At 41.2% G+C, this 21,391-nt stretch overlaps 2 protein-coding genes and 1 long non-coding RNA gene across 30 annotated transcripts in view; 2 read left to right on the top strand and 1 right to left on the bottom strand.

Moving 5' to 3' along the window:
• Window positions 1-1,587, top strand: part of WNK3 (WNK lysine deficient protein kinase 3) — a 145,959-nt gene extending 144,372 nt beyond the window's left edge. Inside the window, exon 22 of the mRNA XM_073799048.1 lies at window positions 1,258-1,587. Coding sequence (XP_073655149.1) covers window positions 1,258-1,587 — 330 coding nt within the window. The remainder of the gene's footprint in view (window positions 1-1,257) is intronic.
• On the bottom strand, window positions 1,219-15,352 carry LOC109551281 (uncharacterized). Of its 3 annotated transcripts, XR_004524582.2 has the most exons (5): window positions 15,217-15,333; window positions 14,592-14,646; window positions 7,837-7,883; window positions 3,202-3,277; window positions 1,219-1,573 (listed from the first exon to the last, which is right to left on the bottom strand). It is a non-coding gene; the product is annotated as an uncharacterized lncRNA (long non-coding RNA). The 3 variants fall into 3 exon arrangements; XR_012329217.1 differs by lacking the exon at window positions 14,592-14,646 and having other exon boundaries at window positions 15,217-15,352; XR_002178002.3 differs by lacking the exon at window positions 15,217-15,333 and having other exon boundaries at window positions 14,592-14,781.
• The window catches only part of FAM120C (family with sequence similarity 120 member C), a 139,087-nt gene continuing 132,500 nt past the window's right edge, over window positions 14,805-21,391 (top strand). For all 26 annotated transcript variants that reach the window (XR_012329216.1, XR_004524581.2, XR_002177998.3 and 23 more), the window contains exon 1: window positions 14,805-15,639. Coding sequence is in view for 20 of the 26 variants with exons in the window: in XM_019943562.3 (XP_019799121.1) it covers window positions 14,953-15,639 (687 nt within the window). In the remaining 6 variants the exon portion in view is untranslated. The remainder of the gene's footprint in view (window positions 15,640-21,391) is intronic.

Here is a 21,391-nt window from a genome sequence, read left to right on the forward strand (position 1 = left end):
GATGCCTTTTAAATATCCAAGAGAAGATTAAGTATAACATGTCATCTCCAATTTTTTTTAAATAAAAAAATTTAAATAAAAAAATTGTTACTGTTTGTAAAATAATAATGTTTGTTATAGAATTTAATCAATGCAGAAAAGTACAAAATTTTAAAATACCACCTTCAAATCCTACCACCCAGAAATAATTGTCACTAACTTTAGATAAACATCATTTCAGATATCTTTCTATGTCTGTATATGAATACATAGAAATAGCTTTACAAAAATGTGATCATACTATATGTGCTATTTTAAAATCAGAAGTATTTAGTTTTACTTTAACAGAACAAAAATACTGATATGAAAAAGGGATTGCTGGACTTCAAATGTTTCTTTTTTACCTCAAGAGATCTTGTCATTCATTCTTGAGTCAAGCTAAAAACCTTTAACCTAACTGTAGTTTGAAACTTTAGTTGAAAGCGTTTTAGCTTGACCATCAATTTACAAGAACTAAGAATTTGGGACTGATACCAAGCTCTCCTTTAAGTAAGAATTATTTACTTCCATTTAGACTTATTATTCCCATGTGCATAAGATTTCAGTAATCTCTATACATACACATAATTACAATACAATATAATAAGAAGAGTCAGGCAGGAATATGTTTTCTTAGTACTGCCCAAAACATAATTGTCGAGTTTAAATTTCCAAAAATATAACAGAAATGTCAGACTTTAAATAGTGAGTAGGAGGAGGTAGGGAGGTGACATTTCTTGAGCACCTACTATATGCCAGGCTTTCCCCTATGCCACTCTAAATCATGCTCCTCTTTCTTCAAAGAATTATGTAGTAACATGGACTACTGTTGTCTGTGTCCCTGAATGAGAGACTGCCTGGGACTGGCAGAAGGAAGTAAAAATTGAAGAGTAGTGCTAGCACGAGGAAAGGAGACACTAAACTGTGAACAGAAATTTAGCAGGGGTCTTGGAGTTAGCTGGAACTGTGTTCAAATCCTCACCTTACTATTAACTTGCTAAGTGGTGATGGGTGTTATCAATTTTGAGCTTCTGTTTCCTCATCTAAAAATGCCTGCCTTGCAGGGCAGTTACGAAGATGAAATGAAATAAGGTATATAACTATGCTTAGCACACAGAACGTTACTCCAAAAATGGTAGACAGTCAGAATAATAATGGGAGAGTAGTAAGGCAAAAAGAATACAGATGGGTAAAAGTATCTACCAAATAAACTGATCTTTTGTTTTTATTTTTTGTTAGAATACTCCATCTACTATGGGCTACACATCAACATGGATTTCTTCTCTGTCCCAAATCCGTGGAGCTGTCCCAGCCTCCTTGCCACAAGGACTCTCACGCCCTTCATTTCCTGGGCCATTATCATCATATGGAATACCCCATGTTTGTCAATATAATGCTGTGGGGGGGCCAGGGTATCCGGTACAGTGGGTAGGAATTTCAGGAACACCACAACAGTCTGTAGTAATTCCTACCCAATCTGGGGGACTGTTCCAGCCGGGGATGAATTTGCAGGCATTTCCAGCTTCATCAGTTCAGAATCCATCCGCGATCCCTCCTGGTCCCAAGTGAATCAGAGTAGAAGATGAAGAAAAAGGAAATGTTTTTCAGAAATATTTCCAGGACACCTAAGATAATAAACTTTCTTCTTCTTGGGTTCTGCCATATTTTCCCTCGTTTTGAGTTTACTTTCCACTATATATTTTTTTCCAATGTAGTATTTGATATAGCTCATCATCCTGTAGAACTGTGCAGTTTGTACATAGAACACTGCACACAGAAATGTTTTTTCACTTCAAATCCTATCCTCTTTGATACTTGATTTTTTAAAAATACTGTTCAGAATGCTTTAATAAGCTCAGCTTGAGCATTTCCATTTCCAGGACACTTTCCATTATTGCTGCTCTCTGCAGCTGGATGATACTTTTCTTTAAAAGGTATAAAAACTATTTATATTCCCCTAACATGGGCAAAGTGAGACCCTCCAACAGCTGGAGTCTTATGGGATTCTTCACGTTTATCTTAGGTTTACCTTTCGCAGAAGGCAGGGTAACTTGCTGCAGGAAATGTTTTGGTATATAAAATTAGAATAACTTTGTCAACCAATATAGAACATGAGCCCTTTTTAATGTGATTTTCTTCCCGTCGTCACAGCAGTAGGAGTGAAGCCTTGTTTTAGGTGAGGCGGAGAGAAAGGAAAAAACAGAACTGTAACAGTTCCTTGATTCTGCAGATACTGTAGCTGCTTTAGGATTTCCATAGTAATTCAAAGCAGCTATCTCTGTTTCTCATGTGCACACTACATTGTTTTTGAGCATCTGAGAGGCATTGGTTTGGCTTGCATTCTTTTGCAAGGGATGTATTGCAGCTGATGTGAATCTCATTTGGGGGGAATCTTAGTGTTCCTAACAAAGAGGATTCAAGTTACACCTCTATTAGTCCATTCTTCTGAAGTGAAATTTACTTGACACAGTAGGTTTTGTAGGTTTTGAGACTTACACATGAAACACTGGCTTTACAGGGTTCTAAGAGATGTGGGGTATACATTGTCCTGCAGTAGATAGTAGACCCTCAAACGATACTATTTAAGTTGCCCTTAGCTTTTTTTTTTTTGGATTACCTTTTTTTCAGTTGTTATAGTTTCCTTGTTAGTATCTAGCATCTTAGATGATTTTAGATCTCAGATGATTTTGGCAGCCTCTTTAGAATCTGAGAGAGATCACTGTCAAGTTGCACTTTACTGGGTTTTATCCAGTTTTAGGAGGAGGGGAGGCAATGTCAAAATATACACTTTTAGTTTTCAAGAAGGTTAACTGTAATAATCTTAAAAGGCTGGTCACAGAGTTACCTAATGCTCAGTCTGTGAAACCCAAATAGAATTCTAAAATGGTATTTATCGACTACCACATATAAAGATGTTTAAAATACTTAGTTTTCGCTCTGAAGATTTCAAGGTCATTTCTAGTACACATTTACGTAATAACAAGTTGTCTACTGGTCAACATTCCAGATGATCACCCAACATTTCTGTTAACAGATTTTCCTCCATATTCCTCTAAAAATTTTACCCTGTGATCTTGCCAGGTAATGAGGAAAACTTAATGGGTGTACCTTTTTTTGCACAGTCTACTTTGTGACATGCAGTACACTTTTTCAAAAAAAACAAATGTGTCTTATGTTACTTACCTGAGGATCACACTCAGCATCATGAAGATTCTGTTGCTATCATTTGGGGGCATCCAGGGCAGCATTTTGAGAATTGCTGTTGATAAGAGCCACAGTTTTCTTTTAATAAAACATATTCTGGTTTGGATGAGTCTTTCTAAATCTTATGTACAGATTCTTCAAATTTCTTCTACACTATTGGTTTGCAAGTTGAAGTGGTTTTAGGACATTAGTGTAATGCAAATTCTTGCATTGCAATTTTCCATGTGTACAAAAACAATGTGCCTAAAATCCGTAATTCTTTAAAACTGCTTGTGTTTCATTATTAGAGTCAGCTTTGTGTGATTACATTGAGACTTACAACCTATAAAGTGAAAATACTGCAGGTTTTATGATCCCTTCTTCTCGAGTTGCAATCCTTTTAAACAGTGTACCCCAGGATGAAAAAAGCTCCATGGATGACATGCACAATTACATTTATTAATGGCTGCTCTACATCAAATGTCCCACATTTTGCCACCACCTCTGTTTTATGTATAATTCATCATTCTTTTGCCTGCAGAATTTTGCAGTGCCTTGTAATATTTAGAATCTTTTCAGATTTTTTGCTGGAAAGAAAAGTAGTCTTCTAAAGTTTGAAGATGGTGAGTAGTGTACTGCTGTCTCCATGCTGACTGCAGTAGTTGGGTTAACATATGTATACATGATGTATATGTAACATGTATAAGTTTAAAAATACAGAAAAAAGTGAGTTTGTGCAGAAATGAAGAAAACAGTGTTATTCACATCACTGTGGGTTTTTAAGTTATTTTTTTCCCATTACTTAAATATTTGATTCCAATTACAGTCACTTTGACTGTAAATATTAGCTAGTTTTCTATCTAGGGGTTTTGCATTATTTCATAATTTTGCTAAATCATATGATAGTGCTGTTTTCATCCTTGCTGAGGTACTTCCCCCCCCCAGAAATAATTAACTCTTGAGGTAAAGCTCAGAAATTCCCTTCTTACTTAACAAAGAGCCTACTATGTAACAAGGGCCTTCTTCCCATTTCCAACACACACACACAAACCTGTCCTTTCCATTTTCCTTCTTGTAGAAAAAAAAAGGTTATACTAAACCATCCCACTTGTAAAGTTTATTTGGGGGTAGTCTGTGTGTCCAACCACCATGTTTACTTCTCAAAGTGCAAGTCTGATGAATAGTACTGTATCTCCATATGTGGCAATGTGAGCATTTCATCATGAATTACCTGCTGCTATGTTTGTGAAGTTGGGTGTAACATCATAAGAATATGAAACCAGTATTGGTGTAAATCTAATGAAAATAACCCTATGTATATTTGTAGCAGTCTTGAATCTCTAAGGCAATTTGCTGTAGTATAACAAATATCCATTTCGTTTTTCATATTTTTCTTGCCAGTTTTATATCAAGCATGAATTCTAATGGTTTGACAGCAAAATTATCTGTGAAAGTTTAAAAGGCACTTTTCTGCTGTGATTTTTGGATTGAGTGTGGAGTGTTATGTACAGTATGATGGGATGTATCATTTTAGAACCGCAGATTTAATTCTACTCCAATTACATTTGTTTATCTACCTCTTTTTCAGTGCTGTTTTGGGGTACACATGTAAACACTGCCTGTGAAACTTGCTTTTTTGCCTTGATTCTCAGTATTCTTTCAGGTTATAAATCTGGCCTGCTAACTATGAGTTTGAAATGAGAAGGACCATCACTCTGGTACCAATCTATGTTTAAGTGACGAGAGCCACATGCTTCTGTGAAATAAGCTTTGGGGATTTAGGGATGGAGAACAGAGAAATAAATCCAGCTGGTGGCAATATAGGACTTAGTTGTAGAAGTTAGTTGCAAAATAAACAAATGATAAGAAAGTACCTAAATTAGACAATCTGGTGCCTGTAACTTCGTATCTTTTTTTTTTTTGCGGTACGCAGGCCTCTTGCTGCTGTGGCCTCTCCTGTTGCGGAGCACAGGCTCAGGACGCGCAGGCTCAGCGGCCATGGCTCACGGGCCCAGCCGCTCCGAAGCACGTGGGGTCCTGACCGGGGCACAAACCCGCCTCCCCTGCATCGGTAGGCGGACTTTCAACCACTGCGCCACCAGGGAAGCCCTGTAACTTCGTATCTTTTATTAGAGATGCGTTTCTTGTCTGTGTGCCTAAAGGGCTATGGGTTGAAACTGCTTTAACTATCACAATGAAATATTTGACAAATATTACAGCAGTGGCCCATCATTCAGCATATTAGCATACTGCTAGGTATTTGCAATGATATTTTATTACCTTAAAATGGCCATATGCTTTTAGTTGAATTGTAGTTAGTCATAACTGTTTATCCAATCTCTAAAGTTTATTGGAGGCATTGACTTTCTTCTTTGCTGTCTTCTCTGAGTGATGAAAATGATGCATTCTCTGTTTTTTCCAGAAAACTGAGCAAATGTTTGTAAACCACATGTTATTTGTTTCACATGTTTACTGTGTGTAACACTACAGCATGTTTAATGTTAGTAAATACTGTATTTCAGGCTTCATGTACAAGTACATTCCTGAGGTATACTTGCCATCAGTTTGGGATTCAGTTATTTAATCTTCTGTTTGGTTTAGAAGAATCTTGAGATATTTGAGGTGGTGTGCAGGCCATTTTCTAGAATAGATTGTTCATTTTTAATCCTGTAGTTTACTGGGGACTTGTTTTTCCCCCTTTATTTAGAAGATGAACCAGTAAGGGAGCAGGGCATAGGAAAGGTCATTGATTTGGTAAATGTAATTTCTGGGATTGAAATAAAAAACCCACAAACAATCCAGACTGTAAAATGGTGACACTCAAACTTGGTAAAATCCTTTGAAGTGAAGTTAGTATGAAATTTTTATGGAGCCAGATGCTTTCAGGTCACCCTGGAAATAGTCTTTGTATGTGAAGGATGAACACAAACATTGGTCAGGGACCTTGACAGCCACCATTGGCAGGGGCCTGGGATAGTAACTAGGTTACACTTAGTTATTTTCAACTGAGATAGCTGGAAGATTATATAAACCAACAGCTCCCATTCTGGAAGGTCTTCTTTTAATTAAAAAAACCTCTAACAGAAAGGCCAAAAGTCAAGCAAGAAGGGGAGAAACTGGGCTCTTGAGAAAAAAAAAAGTGCCAGTGAAAAATAAAATTCCTAAATGTGTGCTTGTCATCCTTCCAGTTTTTTTTTTTAAGTTGCATTTCTTCTCCGTTATAATTTAAGATTTCAGATTGAGGTTTGTGGTCCAGAACATACCCTCAGCAGAAATAGTGACTGATTGGAAAGTGCAGTTGTTCAAGGTCTGTCATGCTCAATCACTTAAAGCTGTAATTTGTTTGATATGAATATTAAGCATGTAGACCTAGTGCAGCATGGGAGCCACTCAGGAAGTTTATGCAATTAATAAACTTTCATGCATAATTAATTTACTATGAAGTATGCAGAATTTCAGCCACTTCTCTACACTTAACAGTTAGTTGTATATGTGAACTCTCCTTTCTTAATTGGGGAATGTAGCATTATATGGAATGTTGTTAAACCTAATTTTAATCCTTCTTGACATTAACTTTTATTATTTTTTTGGTAAACCAAGTGATCTGCCTTTAAGCAGTTGTCTGATTTTGGTTCTTTGAAACTGTGATTTTTATTTCATTTGTATCCAACCATTTGTTTTGTTTCCTGGAAATTTTGTTTTGAAACAGAAAATAAAGGCTGTGTTAAAATGAGTATGTTATCTTATTAAAACGCTGTCATAGTCACTGCAATCATCTGGCTTAAACTGGTTCTTCATTTACCAAATCTAATTTAGCAGATTTAAAAACTTTAGTCCTATAGATATGTTGGCTGAATAAACTAAGCTGTGTGTTACCTCTTGATTTATAGCTCCAACAGATTTTGAGTTGGACCCCTTGTCCTCACTTGTCAATGAGCCATAATTGGAACAGTCACTACGATTTACTGAGTACCTACTGTGTTAGTTAGGCTTGTGATAAAATTCATAAAACAATCCTATAAGCTAGATCTGTTACTGTCTCTACAGAGAAAATTTGAGAATCAGAGAGATTAAAGAATTTACCAAGGTACCATAGCTAGTAAATGATGAAGCCTGGATCCAAACCCAGGTCTGACTCCAAAATTCATGGGAAAAACCTCAGGCCATACTGACTCTCAGATGTACTGTAATAATAATACTCAAAATACATTTAGACTACGTTTTCAACTAATTATTATGATTAGTACATACGCTTTTCATATATCTTTCATGAGGTTATGTCCAGTGCTTGTTTTATAATTTTGGGAGAAGTATATGTTTATGGTACAAGCAAGAATTCAAAATGTGCCCTTTGTGTAAATTTATTAAGGAGTATTTCCTTTCATATTGACAGTGTTTATGGTCCACCTTCAGAAAAAAGTGCATTTGGAAATCTCCGTTGCACATCTTTCATTTACCACACTACAGTGACTTGGGAAACTGTCAAATGAGGTCAGATCCCTTGTTCATTTGATAATTTAGGTAGAAGAATCATGCATATGTTTATGCAAACAGCCCTGGAGGAAGAATAAGAGGCCTATCAGAAATATTCAAGATTAGATGAGGATTTGTAAAGTGTTTTTAAAAATCTATTACCTTGATTTTATGACAATGACTCCAAGGTATTCTCTCCTAGGTGATCCCTAAAGGGAGGATACAAGGTACACAGTTGAACAAACACAGGTTTTTTGACTCACAGACCCCTCAAACCTCTATTTTCTCATTTGTACAATGAGGTGGTTGTGAGTATTAAATGAGATATGTCCCAAATTTGCTAATTGTGCTTATTGTTAGACATCTCTAGTGACTTTCACAATAAACTTGCACTTGGGAAACCAGACTGGTTTGGAAATGGGCCCTGGTTCTTATTATAGTTGCTACAGATACCACTTGGAGTTCAGCAGGCCTGGATTTGTATTCTAGCTTTGTGAACTTGGAAAATTACTTAACTTTTTAGCTTCAATTTCCTTATCTGTAAAAAGGATAACTGCTTCACTGGTGGTATTTTGAGACTAAATGAAAAAACATAAAGGGCTTAGCACTGCACCTGGCACGTAGTAGGTCTGCTCAAATAATAGTAACAGCTACTGAAGGGACCTTACATATCACTAAGGAGGAAACAGTCATAGAGATGTGACAAAACTGAACTCAACCTGTGAGTCAACGTGAGGTCTGTTGGTGAAAGATTGGGTATTTGCCCCAGTGGTGCCAGATGATGTAAAGTGAGGTTCAGAGATGAAAGTGTTTAAGTTGGGGGATAAAACACCATAAAACCCATTTAAAATGTGCCATCATTAATGAGCACTAGATTAAAAGAATCAGATGAAAGAATTAAGTCTGTGACTAAAGAATTTAGAAGGAGCTGAAGTAGTAGGAGTTGGGGAAAAGACGGTGGGTCTTAAGACAGGAGCTCAAGACAGAAATGAAATAAAGCATAGATGATGGTCTGAATAGGAGCAGGACCTTGGGATAAACAGATGAAGAACTGGAAAAGACTAGTTTACATGCCTGTTACAAATTTGTAAGATTTCTCCATTCCAGTTCAGAAGTTCTCATCGCTGACTGCATATTAAAATCACCTGGGGAGGTATTTTTAAAAATTAGTGTCCCTGGGCTTCCCTGGTGGCGCAGTGGTTGAGAGTCCGCCTGCCGATGCAGGGGACATGGGTTCGTGCCCCGGTCCGGGAAGATCCCACATGCCGCGGAGCGGCTAGGCCCGTGAGCCATGGCCGCTGAGCCTGTGCGTCCGGAGCCTGTGCTCCACAACGGGAGAGGCCACAACAGTGAGAAAAAAAAAAAAAATTAGCACACAGCAATGTGAATATACTTAACACTACTGAACTGTATACTTAAAAATGGTTAAGATGGTAGTTTTTCTGTTATATATATTTTACCACAATTTACAAATAATTAGTGTCTGGGCCCCATTCCTATAATTAGTATTGTTTTAAAAAGCTCCCCAGGTGATATATTAATATCATATTAAACTAGCTAGGGTTGAGAACCACAGTCCTTGCTTCCTTTACTAATCAAATGACCTCCCTGCTATTATTGCTGGTTCAAGAAACACAAGCAACATAGCAGCCTTATTAGACCTTCTAATGAATTATTTACTATTACCATATAAGCTTACAGCCTCTCAAACAGCCCCCAAGGATTTGGGCAATAGATAAAGCTAAGTGGGCCCCTTGCAGAAACTGAACAGCTAGTTACTACTTAGGTGGAAGATATCAGAAGATTGAATCCAATATGAATTTTCGATGCAACTTCTTTATGCTTCTCTCCAGCCTTCATTTTAATAATTAAGGTTTATTAGGTGCTTACTGTGCCAGTTACTATGCTAAGCACTTTAATATACCATTTAATCTTCAAAAGTTTCTGAGGTAAGTACATTACCATCTCCCTTCTAAGCTCCTTGACTGCCTTGAAAACTGTTTTCTCCTAGCCCAGCGTTATTCCTGGCATGTAGTAGGTACCAAATAAATCTGTTGAATAAATTAATGAGTCCCTATTTCATAGATACAATAAGGGCTCAAGAGGTTAAATAACTTGTTAGTTATATAGCAAATAAGGAGTTGAACTGGTATTGGAGCCAAGATCTCAGCTCCAAAGCACACACTTTAACCACTATTCTGTGACATCTACTGTCCCTTTCTACTTTCAGGGCTTTGGCCTCTGTTATCTCTTCCCTCTCTATGGCCTATGCCTAGCATAAAGTTTCTCTTGTACTATATATGTTAAGATTCTTGTTTGTAAGTAATAGAAACCCAATTTGAACAAGCTTAAACAAAAAAGAGGGATTTATTATAAAGATGGTGGTGGTGTCTCAAAACACCCAACGATAGTGCAGATGGGTCTTAGGAACATAAATCAGGTGCTTGAATGCAGCCAGGATTTTTCATCTCCCCTCCACCAGCTCAATCCCAAATTCTCTGGGAAGGTACATAAAGAATAAGCTCCTGGTGCAACCATGAGGGTAAGGTAGAGAAAGTGGTAGAAAAGGGGTACTGGGGAGACAAAACAGACGTTTACCTATAGTCCGTCGTTTGACTGCCCCGTAAACACATATGCCATTTTCCCCATACCTACAATTCCACAAATGTCCACACCTAACAATCTATGGACAACTGCAAGTCACATGCAACTACTGTATCCAGAGCAACGGCACAGCATGGACATGCCCCTTCCTCATCTAGTTCAGTGGCAATCTAAATGTGGATGTCTTGATCCTGCCACTCCCTGATAAACTTAACTGCCACCAACAGATCTAACATGCAATAGTAGAGAAATATTTAGATTAACCACTAAGTTCCCTTTTATGAAAGGAGAGGGGCACAACTTTATCAGCCACCAGTCCAAGTGTGCACCATTTCCACCTGGATAGGAAGGAAGGAAATAAAGTACGGGTATAGAAAAACTTACGGGAGTCATTTTATTGATGCTTCTTTTTGCTTTACCAGTCTGTACTTGGGCCTGCTCTAGAAGAGCAGTGATTCTCAAACGTAAGGGTGCATTAGAATCACCTGGAGAACTAGTGTGACCTGCAAAAACTCTCGACACAAACACTCCATTCAAACACCTACACTAAGAGACTAGACCAAATTTGGCTTCTAGCCTCCTAAGTCGGAGTCTCTGGGATGACCCAATTTCCATCTGGAAAAGCTCAGGCTGTAAAAAGAATTTATAGCTTACTCTAGCTGACACCTGACAATAGACCCCTGACCTCCCTTTCTTAGAGCATTTACCAAAAAGGGCTTAAAATTATGACTTCTTCCCCTGTCCCTTTGAGATGTATATGTATCTCCTACAACTCCAGAGTGTGTGTCTCAAGGACCATTCCTTTGAAATGTAGTCATCGGGAAGGCTAGGGCCTCTGTCTCCCAGTAACTGTGGGAGGATATAATCCTAACTTAAATAATTGCCAGCTAGCAGACACAGCTAGCCTAACTGCATTTACGCTGGCCAACTCTGTAATTTTTCACTTCCCTGACTCTACTTGAGCCTCTCCTCGCTCCTCCTCCCTCCTTTTCCCTTTAAAATGCTCAGTCACCTCTGCACAAATGGGAATGGAGCTCTGCTTTTTCCCCTACTATCAGTAATTGAATAAAATCTGTCCTCATTGCTTTAACTAATGTCAGGCTTTGTTTATCTTTGACACCATTTAAACCACACATTGCTAGCCCCACCCCCAGAGTTTCTGATTCAGGAGATCTGGGGTGAGTCCCGAGAATTTACATTTCTAACAGTTCCTAGGTGCTGATATGCCGATCCAGGGACCAAACTTTGAGAATCACTGCTGGCTCATGGTCCCTGTTCACTAGATAGGATTTTCTAGTGATACAACTTCCTCAAAACCTCTTATTGTAAGGCCAACTGGCCCGAGGCAGGGGAACACAATCAGATTCACAGGTTGCATCAGACCGAAATTCTCCGGACCACCCAGTTCCAGAAACTGCCCTGGAGACATTCCGGACCACCCAGTTCCAGGAACTGACCTGGGGACTTTGAACCCGGCCCAGCCTTCCCGCCTTTCGAGGGGCGGGACTAACGGTCCCCCAGGATACCCGAAAAGACCACCAAATAAGGAATACCCTGCGCCCTCCCAGATTCACCACACCCCTTTCCCTTCTTCCCCTATAAAATCTTGCCCAACCCTCGCCCGGGTGCGACTTCTCTGGCCCCATTCTCTTGGACCAGTGAACCTCGCCCAGGAGCGCTCCTTAATAAAGCTCACTTGAAGCTTTCCTCTGTTTCGCGGTGCCGTTTGTTAAGATCCGACCTTACACATATGACTGCCTGTTAATTTCATTTGAGGGGCCTCACAATGCTAATAACAAGTGCCAAGAACCTTGTCAACTTATGCTCTTTGAATCTTCAGATTTGCTAAAGGGAATAATCACCCTGTTGCAGGTTTCTATTTATTTTTTTTCTTCCTTTTTTTTTTTTTTTGCGGTACGCGGGTCTCTCACTGTTGTGGCCTATCCCATTGCGGAGCACAGGCTCCAGACGCGCAGGCTCAGCGGCCACGGCTCACGGGCCTAGCTGCTCCGCTGCATGTGGGATCTTCCCGGACTGGGGCACGAACCCGTGTCCCTTGCATCGGCAGGCGGACTCTCAACCACTGCGCCACCAGAGAAGCCCGGGTTTCTATTTCTTAGCTCTCTACCTAAAGACTTGGCTCCTTCTCCCTGGCATTATGCTCAAGGTCTCCAGTTCAGAGCGTGGATAGGAAACAGGTTGAGTTCAACGATGTGAAGCCTCTCTTTTCCGATCTGCTCTGGGAATGTTACACTTACCCTCTCTTCCTTGCATTCCAGCTGAATGCATGTACAGAGGAAGAGATCATCACATTTGGGGGAGCGGGAGAACAAGGAATACTGTGGTGGCTTGTAAAGATAACCTCTTTCCAGTTCGTTGGAAACTGGATGCCAGTTTCCTAATTAGTGGAACATTTAAAATGAGACAATAAATCAGCAAAGCCCATGAATATCTAATCATTAGCAACTGCTAAACTCTTGATATAGGCAGGGCTGCTCTGCTTTTGAGTCTCAAGAGCAATAAGCAACTGCTTCGCTGCCAAATAACACAGAATGCCAACTTCCAATTAACGATATGGGAGATCTCCAATCTTTGCCAGTTCCATAGTTTAGGGTCTATAATTTGCCACACCCCATTTCTGGTACCAGTTCTTGAATTAATAATTTTTTGGTCATGAGTAGTTTCTAACCCAACTCTATCTTAAAAATAGTAAGGATATGAGGTTGCCTCAGAGAAACCAAGGGCAAGAATGCCTGAGGAATGATCTAGAACCTGGGTCTTAAACACGATGAAGACTCCCTATCTCCCATCTCTGCTCTAGAGTCTGCGGTTTTTTCTCTTCCTGCAGACCAGCATCTTTTACTTTTGTCCCTCTGATGGGAAAATTGACTACTGACAGCTTCGAAGTTTTACACTTAGAGAAAAACTGATCTCTCTGGTCCAATTCCAAATTTCTAGGGAATGAGATTCTGATCGACCCAGCTTGGATTCGTTATCTACCTTTGACCCAGTCAGCGATGGTTATGGTTAACATGACAGTTTTTGTAAATGGGGAGAGGGTTAATTCCTAGAAAAGGAGGGCTGAGTAGACAATCCAACAGGTGTCCATTATACTAGAAAACTTCTATTCCTTTCATCCACCATCCCTTCAAGCCACTATTCCCTCCTTTCACTGCTTGTTTTCACGGGAGTTATTTATGTGCATTGCTTCAACATCTACTTATTCTTTGCCAATCTGGTTTGTTCTATCTCCACTAGTCTTTTATGATAAATTTCTTTATGGAGCTTGAAGATTTTTCAGCTTTTGTATCCTAATACACTGTTCTCAGATTTCATTCACCCTGACTACTCTTGAGTTCTAAACTTTTGCATTCTTACTCGGCCTGCCATTATCTCCCACCTTCTATTAAGTTCCAAGCCAGATCTGACTGCTACGCACTGTTACAGAACAGAATAGATGTTGTTTTCTACCCTCCTCTGGTATAAACAGTGTGCCCTAAACACCAGTCAGCCAGAAGACTGGTCTATATCTGAATCAAACAAGGAGAATGCTGAAAATATTGAATAGATTTTCAAAAGATGATTCTGTACGTCTGGAATTGGAGCCCTTACCGCTATTTTTCTAGAGCTCCCCGACAGATCGATTCACAATGTTTGCAAACAAAGGTCCTAACCATAGGACATTGTAGCTCAGTGAGTACCAGAAAGGTACAACTTGTAGCTTAACTTGTGTTGGTGCTTATCTCCCTGACCAAAGAGCTCCTGAGTACAATGGATATTCGATTTCACTTTGTCTCTGCATTGCCTTGGGCAAATAAATTATACAATTTTCACCATTCATAAACTGGGGCCAAGAACTCTTCCTCAAAGAATTACAGTAGCTAAAAGTTAAGTGGATTGTTACAGAAATGGTGGTTATTATTTTTACGTTTCATATGTGTCCTTTCTCATTCATTAAAAGCTACGCACATTATTCCCTCCCCCCAAAGGAAAATTCTTCCTCCTGGGAAATTTTAGCATACTTTAGCTGAATTCAATTAAACCACTCTACTTCCTTTCCCATGATGCATCACTCCCCCCCAACTCCTTTTCTTGGGAAAGGCGGTAAATAGCCTGAAGCAACTCGGTGGATGCGAAGAGCTGGAGTGCAAATCCTAAACGCATATCACGCCCCTCCCCTTGAGACCCAGTGAATGCAAGGGCTGACAGGGGTGGTAATCTTGTTCCAACACTGTATCCCGAGGCCGTAGAGGAGACTACAACTCCCAGAATGCCCCGCCCCGCTCCCCCTCCTCCAGCTAGAAAGCGTGTACCATAGAGAAGACGCGGTAACGTGGCTCCTGGAGGTAGAAGTAAGAGGCTTCACCCCTTTTGAAGCGGTGAAGAGCGGCCATAGAGGGATAAGAGAGAAGTGACTAGAGGCCGTCATCGCTTTTATCCTCCCAGCCTCTCGTGAGTCCGGTCGGCCTCACCACTCCTCTCCACCCAAATCCACTCTGTGGTCTCCTCCCCACGCCTCCCTTATTCCCTCGCTAGCTCACCCCGCCCCTCGGGAATCCTTTGCCCGCCCCCTCGCCCCCCGCGGAGTGCGCACGCGCCCGCCCCCAGCTTCGCGCCCAGATCGCCGCCTAGCCTGCTCGCGCAGCCGCCGTCTCGTCTGCCCACCGACGAAGCATGGGCGTCCAGGGCTTCCAAGAGTTCCTGGAGAAGCGCTGTCCCGGGGCTGTTGTGCCCGTGGACCTCCTCAAACTCGCGCGTACGGTCTCGCGCCAGCAGCAGCAGCAGCAGCATCGCCCGCTGCCGCCTACAGCAGCCCTAGCGCCCGGGGCTCCACGCGCCGCCAGGGGCTCCGCGCCTCTGCAACCGCCGCTCGCGCCCGCTGCCTTGGGTGCCTACTCCGGGGGCGCGGGGCCGACTCGGCACCATCACCCCGCTCACCACTTCCACCATCACGGCCAGGCGCACCCCGGGCTGCACCCGCCGCCGCCGCCCCCTCCGCTGCCCGGGGCCCGGGTGCTGGTGGACGCGGGCTCAGCGCTGCCTCGGCTTTATGGCGGCTACCAGACGGATTGGGTGTGTGGCGGCCAATGGAACGCCATGCTGGGCTACTTGTCAGCGCTATGTCAGGCTTGTGCCTATCCCGGCGGCGACGGCTTGGAGCTGGTGGTCATGTTCCCCGGGGGCCTGGGCAAGGACCGGCTGGCCGAGTGGGGCCGTCGGTGCCAGGCCGAGCGGCAGACAGCGCAACTGATCGTGGGACACGTGGGCAACAAGGGCACCCCTCCTCCACGGGCCTGGTTCCTGCCACCGGCCTGCCTGAGCCACTGCGTGAGGCTAGCGCTCATCCGCTTCCGGGTCAAGGTGAGGGAGGGGCCGGATCTTAAATAATACGCCCCACACCTATTCCCTCCCAACTAAACACCTAACCACCCACCCACTTACCTGTCTCCCATCCACCCACTCAGCGCCCAGTCAGCTAACCCACTTGCCTAACTACCCTCGATCATTTTATCCATCTACCCAACCCTTCATACCACGCCCTACCGATTCGCTCACCTGCATAACCACATCTCTACCCATGTCATCCCAATAACCCCCTTTATCCAATTGGCCTATCCCTAGGCTTTAGCAGAATTTGTTTTGTAGCCCCATCTTTCTCCTGCTGTCTTCTGCCTCAAGCTGAAATGCCATTTTCCAGATTTTTCCAGTTGACATCTCTCTTCTGTGTCTTTTTCCAACCTTGCAGCAAATCAGTTAAACGTGTTAATTGAGCACCTTTCTTCTACAGCTTTTCCCCGAATTTTGAACCAGTGCTTCTTTTGCACCCATCTGTTCATTCAACCTCTTTCATTTCAACATGTTTCTACCTCATCCTTCCTTAGCCTAAACAAACGAACAAACAAACCCACTGGTTCAGTCGCTTTTAAACAAGTATTAACCCACTAAGAGTAAGGGGTTTAAAAGACATGTGAGACATGGTTCCTGCCCTTGGAAAATCAAATATATGCACAGGAAACATTTATTTAATGGTATAAATGTGTATGTGATTATGCTTTATGGTACAGATTGGTACCTGTTTTGTGTGGGGGGGGGAATGTCTGTGGGCTAAAATGGTCAGAGGAGGCTTCCTTGAAGAAGTTGGACCTCACCTGGGTCTTCAAGGATGAATTGGATTTGAATTGGTTACAGGTTTGGGAAGAGGCTTATTTAAGCAGGAGAAAGAAAATGAACAGAAGCAAACGGGAATATCAAGCATGTGAGGCCCCACGGGCAGTTCAGTCTAATCTCTACATGTAGTTGGTCACTGCATATGGGGCCTGGAGAACAGCTTGGCAGCAACCCCAGTTCTTGGCACAACTGCTATTGCTCTATTGCTTTTCCATACTCTTGGGTTTCAAGTTCCTACGTGTAGGGAATAGCAAGGCTTGAGAAGTAAAGGAGGTGGGCAGGAAGAAGAAAAAGAAAAGCAGTACAGGGTTGGGTAGGACAAAACCACAAACCCATTCCCCAACCAAGGCTCTTGGGGATGTGTGCACAGTCAGAAGATAGGATATGGAATTGTGGGAATCATAAACTAAAGAAATGGTGCTGGGTGGAGTAATGAAAAAAATCTCAGCTGAGAGACTGAAAGACCTGCATAAAGAAACTCACAGTGGTCATAGAGCTTGTGGCTAGAGTCCAGTCATGCTAGACTCCTTGTGCCCAGCATCTAATCTGTGCCTAGACTGGGTAATTATAGCTGTTTTTAATGTTTTTTTAAAAAAATTCAATCACGAGCTATCTCAAACATACAAAGTAGGAGAAAAAATATGTCAGACACTCATTTGCTTGCCTTCCTGACTGAGCATTTTTCAGTAGATTCTTCTTTTATGGCCATTCTTTCCACTTTGTTTTCACTGCTACCACTCGAGCTTTAAGGACTTTTTACCTCATTGTCATTAACTTGGTTGCCGGCAACAGTGACTAACATTGATGGAATGCTTACTATGTGCCAGCTGCTAATCTGTGTGCTTTAACAACAACAACAAAAATGATCTCATTTGATCCTCACGATAAGCAGTATTAGCCGTTTTTCAAATGAGGAAACTGAGGCACAGGAGGTTTAGAAACTTGCCCAGAGTCACCCGGCAATAAATGGCAGAGCTGGGATTCTGGGAGTCATGCCCAGGCAATCTGACTCCAAAGCTCATGCTCTTAACAACGGTGCTCTAAGATGAATCTTTCTAAAGTGCCGGTGTGATTAAATCATTCCCACACTGGACTAAAATCTTCCTTGGCTCCTGGGTAAAGACAGGTCTGGGCTATTCATTTATATTATTTATTGAGTGCCTGCTATAGGCTAAGTACTGTACTGGTTGCTGAGGATTCAGAGTGAAGTAAGGGGATCCCTGCCCTCACGGAGGTCAGAGTTTAGTAAAAGAGTCAGACTGAAAACAAGAGTTGCAGATACCGTGAGCTAATTGCTAATGATGAAAAATGTGGTCCCTGTAGGGGGCATTGGTTAATTCTGGGCGAGGGCGTGAAAGTTGGGGGAGGTTTCACAGATTGGTACTGAGCCTTGAGGAGGGCTGGGAAGGATGGTTCAGAGTGGACAAGGATGTGGAGATATAAAATGGCCTACTGTGAGCTCTGAATAGATTTTGATTGGAGGTTGGCAGGAATTGAACACTGAGTATGGGTTTGAGTTTTTCCAGCTTTTTTGTTCATACACCTCATCAGTGAAAATTTTTGAGAAGCAACCCTAATATGGCCTACTAAGATTCTTCATTAAACATAGTCTTATTTTTAAAATCCCAGCAGTTTGTAAAAAAATAAGATGGATTGATAGGTGATAAAGCAAATGTAGTAAAAATGGTAGAATATCAGTCGTGACTTTTCTAATGTTCACTGTAAAATTATTTCAACTTTGCTATATGTTTAAAGTTTTTCTTAATAAAATGTTGGGGGGAAATTTCCCAGCAGCTCTCTTCAGTCATGAGTGCCACCGTTTGTGAAATACATGTCTTGTTCCCCATGCTAGATTATAAACAAACTCTTATCTTTTCATAGTCTCCATAATAACTTGTATATTTTAGGTGCAGGTTACATTTTTTTCCCTGAATGAAAAGGTTAGTGATCTAAGAATGCATTGTAGGAGTGACTTTTTAAAAGTGTGTAGTGTGGCTCTTAACATAGTGGATTTAAGACTGGCTCCAAAAGTGCGTATGTAAAGTATCTGTAGCTGTTATCAGTGAGTGAAGTTTTCTCTCCCGGTTCTGGTCAGTGATTGTTGTTGTTGTTGCTGTTGGAGTGATGGAGAACTTCCTGGTTTGTAACACAGACTTGAAAGGTATTGGTTAATAACACATTGTGGTTTGCCTTTTCAGAGGAGTGTTCCACTATCTTGGAGATAGCAGGTTTTCACTTGAATGATCTGCATGCCTACCATATCTTTTGATTGAAATGCTAGTGCTTCAGAGCAAAACCCACTAGTGTTTTTCTCCTCTCCTTGGTTCTGTTCTTGAGACTAGGTCACAGGATGGGCCTTTATTCACAATCTCATTTTCATTTGTGTTAGAGAAATAGAGATGGAGGGATTACATAAAAAGATAAATTGCTGGGCTGTCTCTTTAGCTTTAGACAATTTAGGACTTTCCATGAAAATATTTAGGGTATATAACTGGGATGAATTTTGTCATTTGGTTTGTTTCATTTGTACATTCTGCAAACCTTTGTAAGTTATCATTGCCAGTAGCAGAAAAATTAAGTAAAACCACAAATTGCTACCTGATCTCTTCCTAAGGGTCTCACAGCAACCCTAAAGCAGTTTTAGAATGTGGTTTGAAAGATGATGTGGGGTGGTTAATGGGATGAATACTTTGTTTTAATGGTTAAATATATATATTAGAAAAAAGATAACGCATGAAACCCGTAGTTTCACAGCTATAACTCTTTAGAACGAGGCCAATTAAAGAAGTAAGTTGGGGCTTCCCTGGTGGCGCAGTGGTTGAGAGTCCACCTGCCGATGCAGGGGACACGGGTTCATGCCCCGGTCCAGGAAGATCCCACATGCCGCGGAGCGGCTAGGCCCGTGAGCCATGGCCGCTGAGCCTGCGCGTCCGGAGCCTGTGCTCCGCAACGGGAGAGGCCACAACAGTGAGAGGCCCACGTACCGCAAAAAAAAAAAAAAAAAAAAAAGAAGTAAGTTGATTTAAAGAAAAGTATTAAGGTTCAGTACTTGGATGTGGCAGAAATCATGTTGATGGTAAATGAATAAGCAAAGTTTGAGAAGGCTGACCAACAGCTGATGCCATTTTGTGCTTTCGTTCTCTAGAATACAGTATAGCAGTGGCTGCTGTGCCTCCTGATTATTTATTTATCCTCAGTCATTGACACATCCTGAAACGTTAGTGACTCTTCTAGATGCTCTAGTGGTAGGAAAAATTATCATAATAGTAATTAGGTCTTCTTCTTGAGCACCAAGTTGTATATAAAGTGCTTTTTAAATAGCTTGTTTAATCCTCATAAGCTTGCAAGAATGCGTGATATTCTTCCCATTTAACGGTTGAATAACAGGTGCAAAGAAGTGAAATGATTTTTCTTTGGTCTGGACACTAGTAAATGGTGGGTAAAAATCTGTTCTGGATCTGTATTGCTCAGTCTCTTTCCACAGTTTCACCACACAGTTTCCTTTCTGTACATTCTTGTGTAAGATTGTATACTTTTACTGGCCAGATAATATGCATAGATGCATGAAGAAAAATAATAATAAGTAGATTTATTGAGCACTTAGTTTGTGCCAGCATTGCTAAATGTACAATACTGCCAGTACAAGGCAAATGTGTAAGCTCAGTGCCAAGTGAGTGAGTCATATAGTGATATTATAGGAATTCAAAAGTAGCAATCTCTTTCTTCTCTGCATTTTAAGTCTCTCTCTCTGGTTTCTTTCACTTATAGGTATGTAAGTGTATACAAATAACCTTTAAAAAACAAAAACTTCCCCTTTACTTTGTAATTTCCTTAAGCCATTATCCTTATCCCTGTTTTTCCCTTTTAACCATTATTCTTGAAAAAAGAAGACCGTATTAGTTCCTATTTCCTAGCCTATTGCCACTTGATATGTGATGTCACCATTCTGAAGGCACCAAAACCATTTCCATTCTTACCCTTTATTGGTCCTCTATGAGATAATTGACATGAGCCATCCTTTCCTTGAATTTCCTTTCTTGGATTCCATGATGCAGCTCACTTCTGATTCTCCTTATAAGTCTCTAGTTCTTTCTCCTCCTCTTACTGCTTCCTTAAGCATTGGTGCTCTCAAGACTTCTGTCCTAGTTATATTCTTCTACATTCATTTCCTGAGCAATCTTATCCATTATTATGGCTTTAGATGTTAACTGTATTCTGATTATTCCTATAGCTCTTTCTCTACCCCTAAGCTCTCTCATGAGCTTTTGACACATCTTTTCAGCTTTCTACTACTCGATGTCTTATAGGTCACTCATACTAAAAAATATCCAGGATGGAATTCATTATTTTCCCCAAAAACTTGTTCTATTTTTGGAGTTCTCTTTTTCTATGGATGTCGTCTTTCATCCATTTCAAGCCAGAAACCATGGAGTTCTTCTCAATTTTTCACTCTCCTGTCACTTCCCATATCCACTCGGTCACTAGATCATGTCACCTCTACCTCAGAAATGTCTACTGAGTCCAGCTACTTCCACCCCCATTGCTCTAGTTTAGGCTGCCATCATTTCTTATCTGAGCCATGAAAATTGCCTCAACTTGTTCCTTTACCACTCTCTGGACCATAGTCCATCTTCTACATTGCTGTCAGAGATACTTTGAAAACCAAAGTTGACTTTTGTCTGTGCCTGAAGATACCCACTGGCTACTTTTTGCCTACCCTACTAAGCCCAGACTTGTCAGCATGGCAGACAATGCCATTCACAGTCTGATCCCAAACTCTCTCCAGCCTTACTTGGTGCTTACCTTTGCCCACACCTGTTCCAACCGTTGGAATGTCCCAACCATTCTGAACTTTTCTGGCTTCCTAGACATACCATGTCCTCTCACATAGTGCTTTTCTTATTTTACTCTCACCATTGTGTAGCCAATTCATACTTATTCTGCT

Source organism: Tursiops truncatus, chromosome X (assembly GCF_011762595.2).
Source record: "Tursiops truncatus isolate mTurTru1 chromosome X, mTurTru1.mat.Y, whole genome shotgun sequence".
Lineage (NCBI taxonomy): Eukaryota > Metazoa > Chordata > Mammalia > Artiodactyla > Delphinidae > Tursiops > Tursiops truncatus.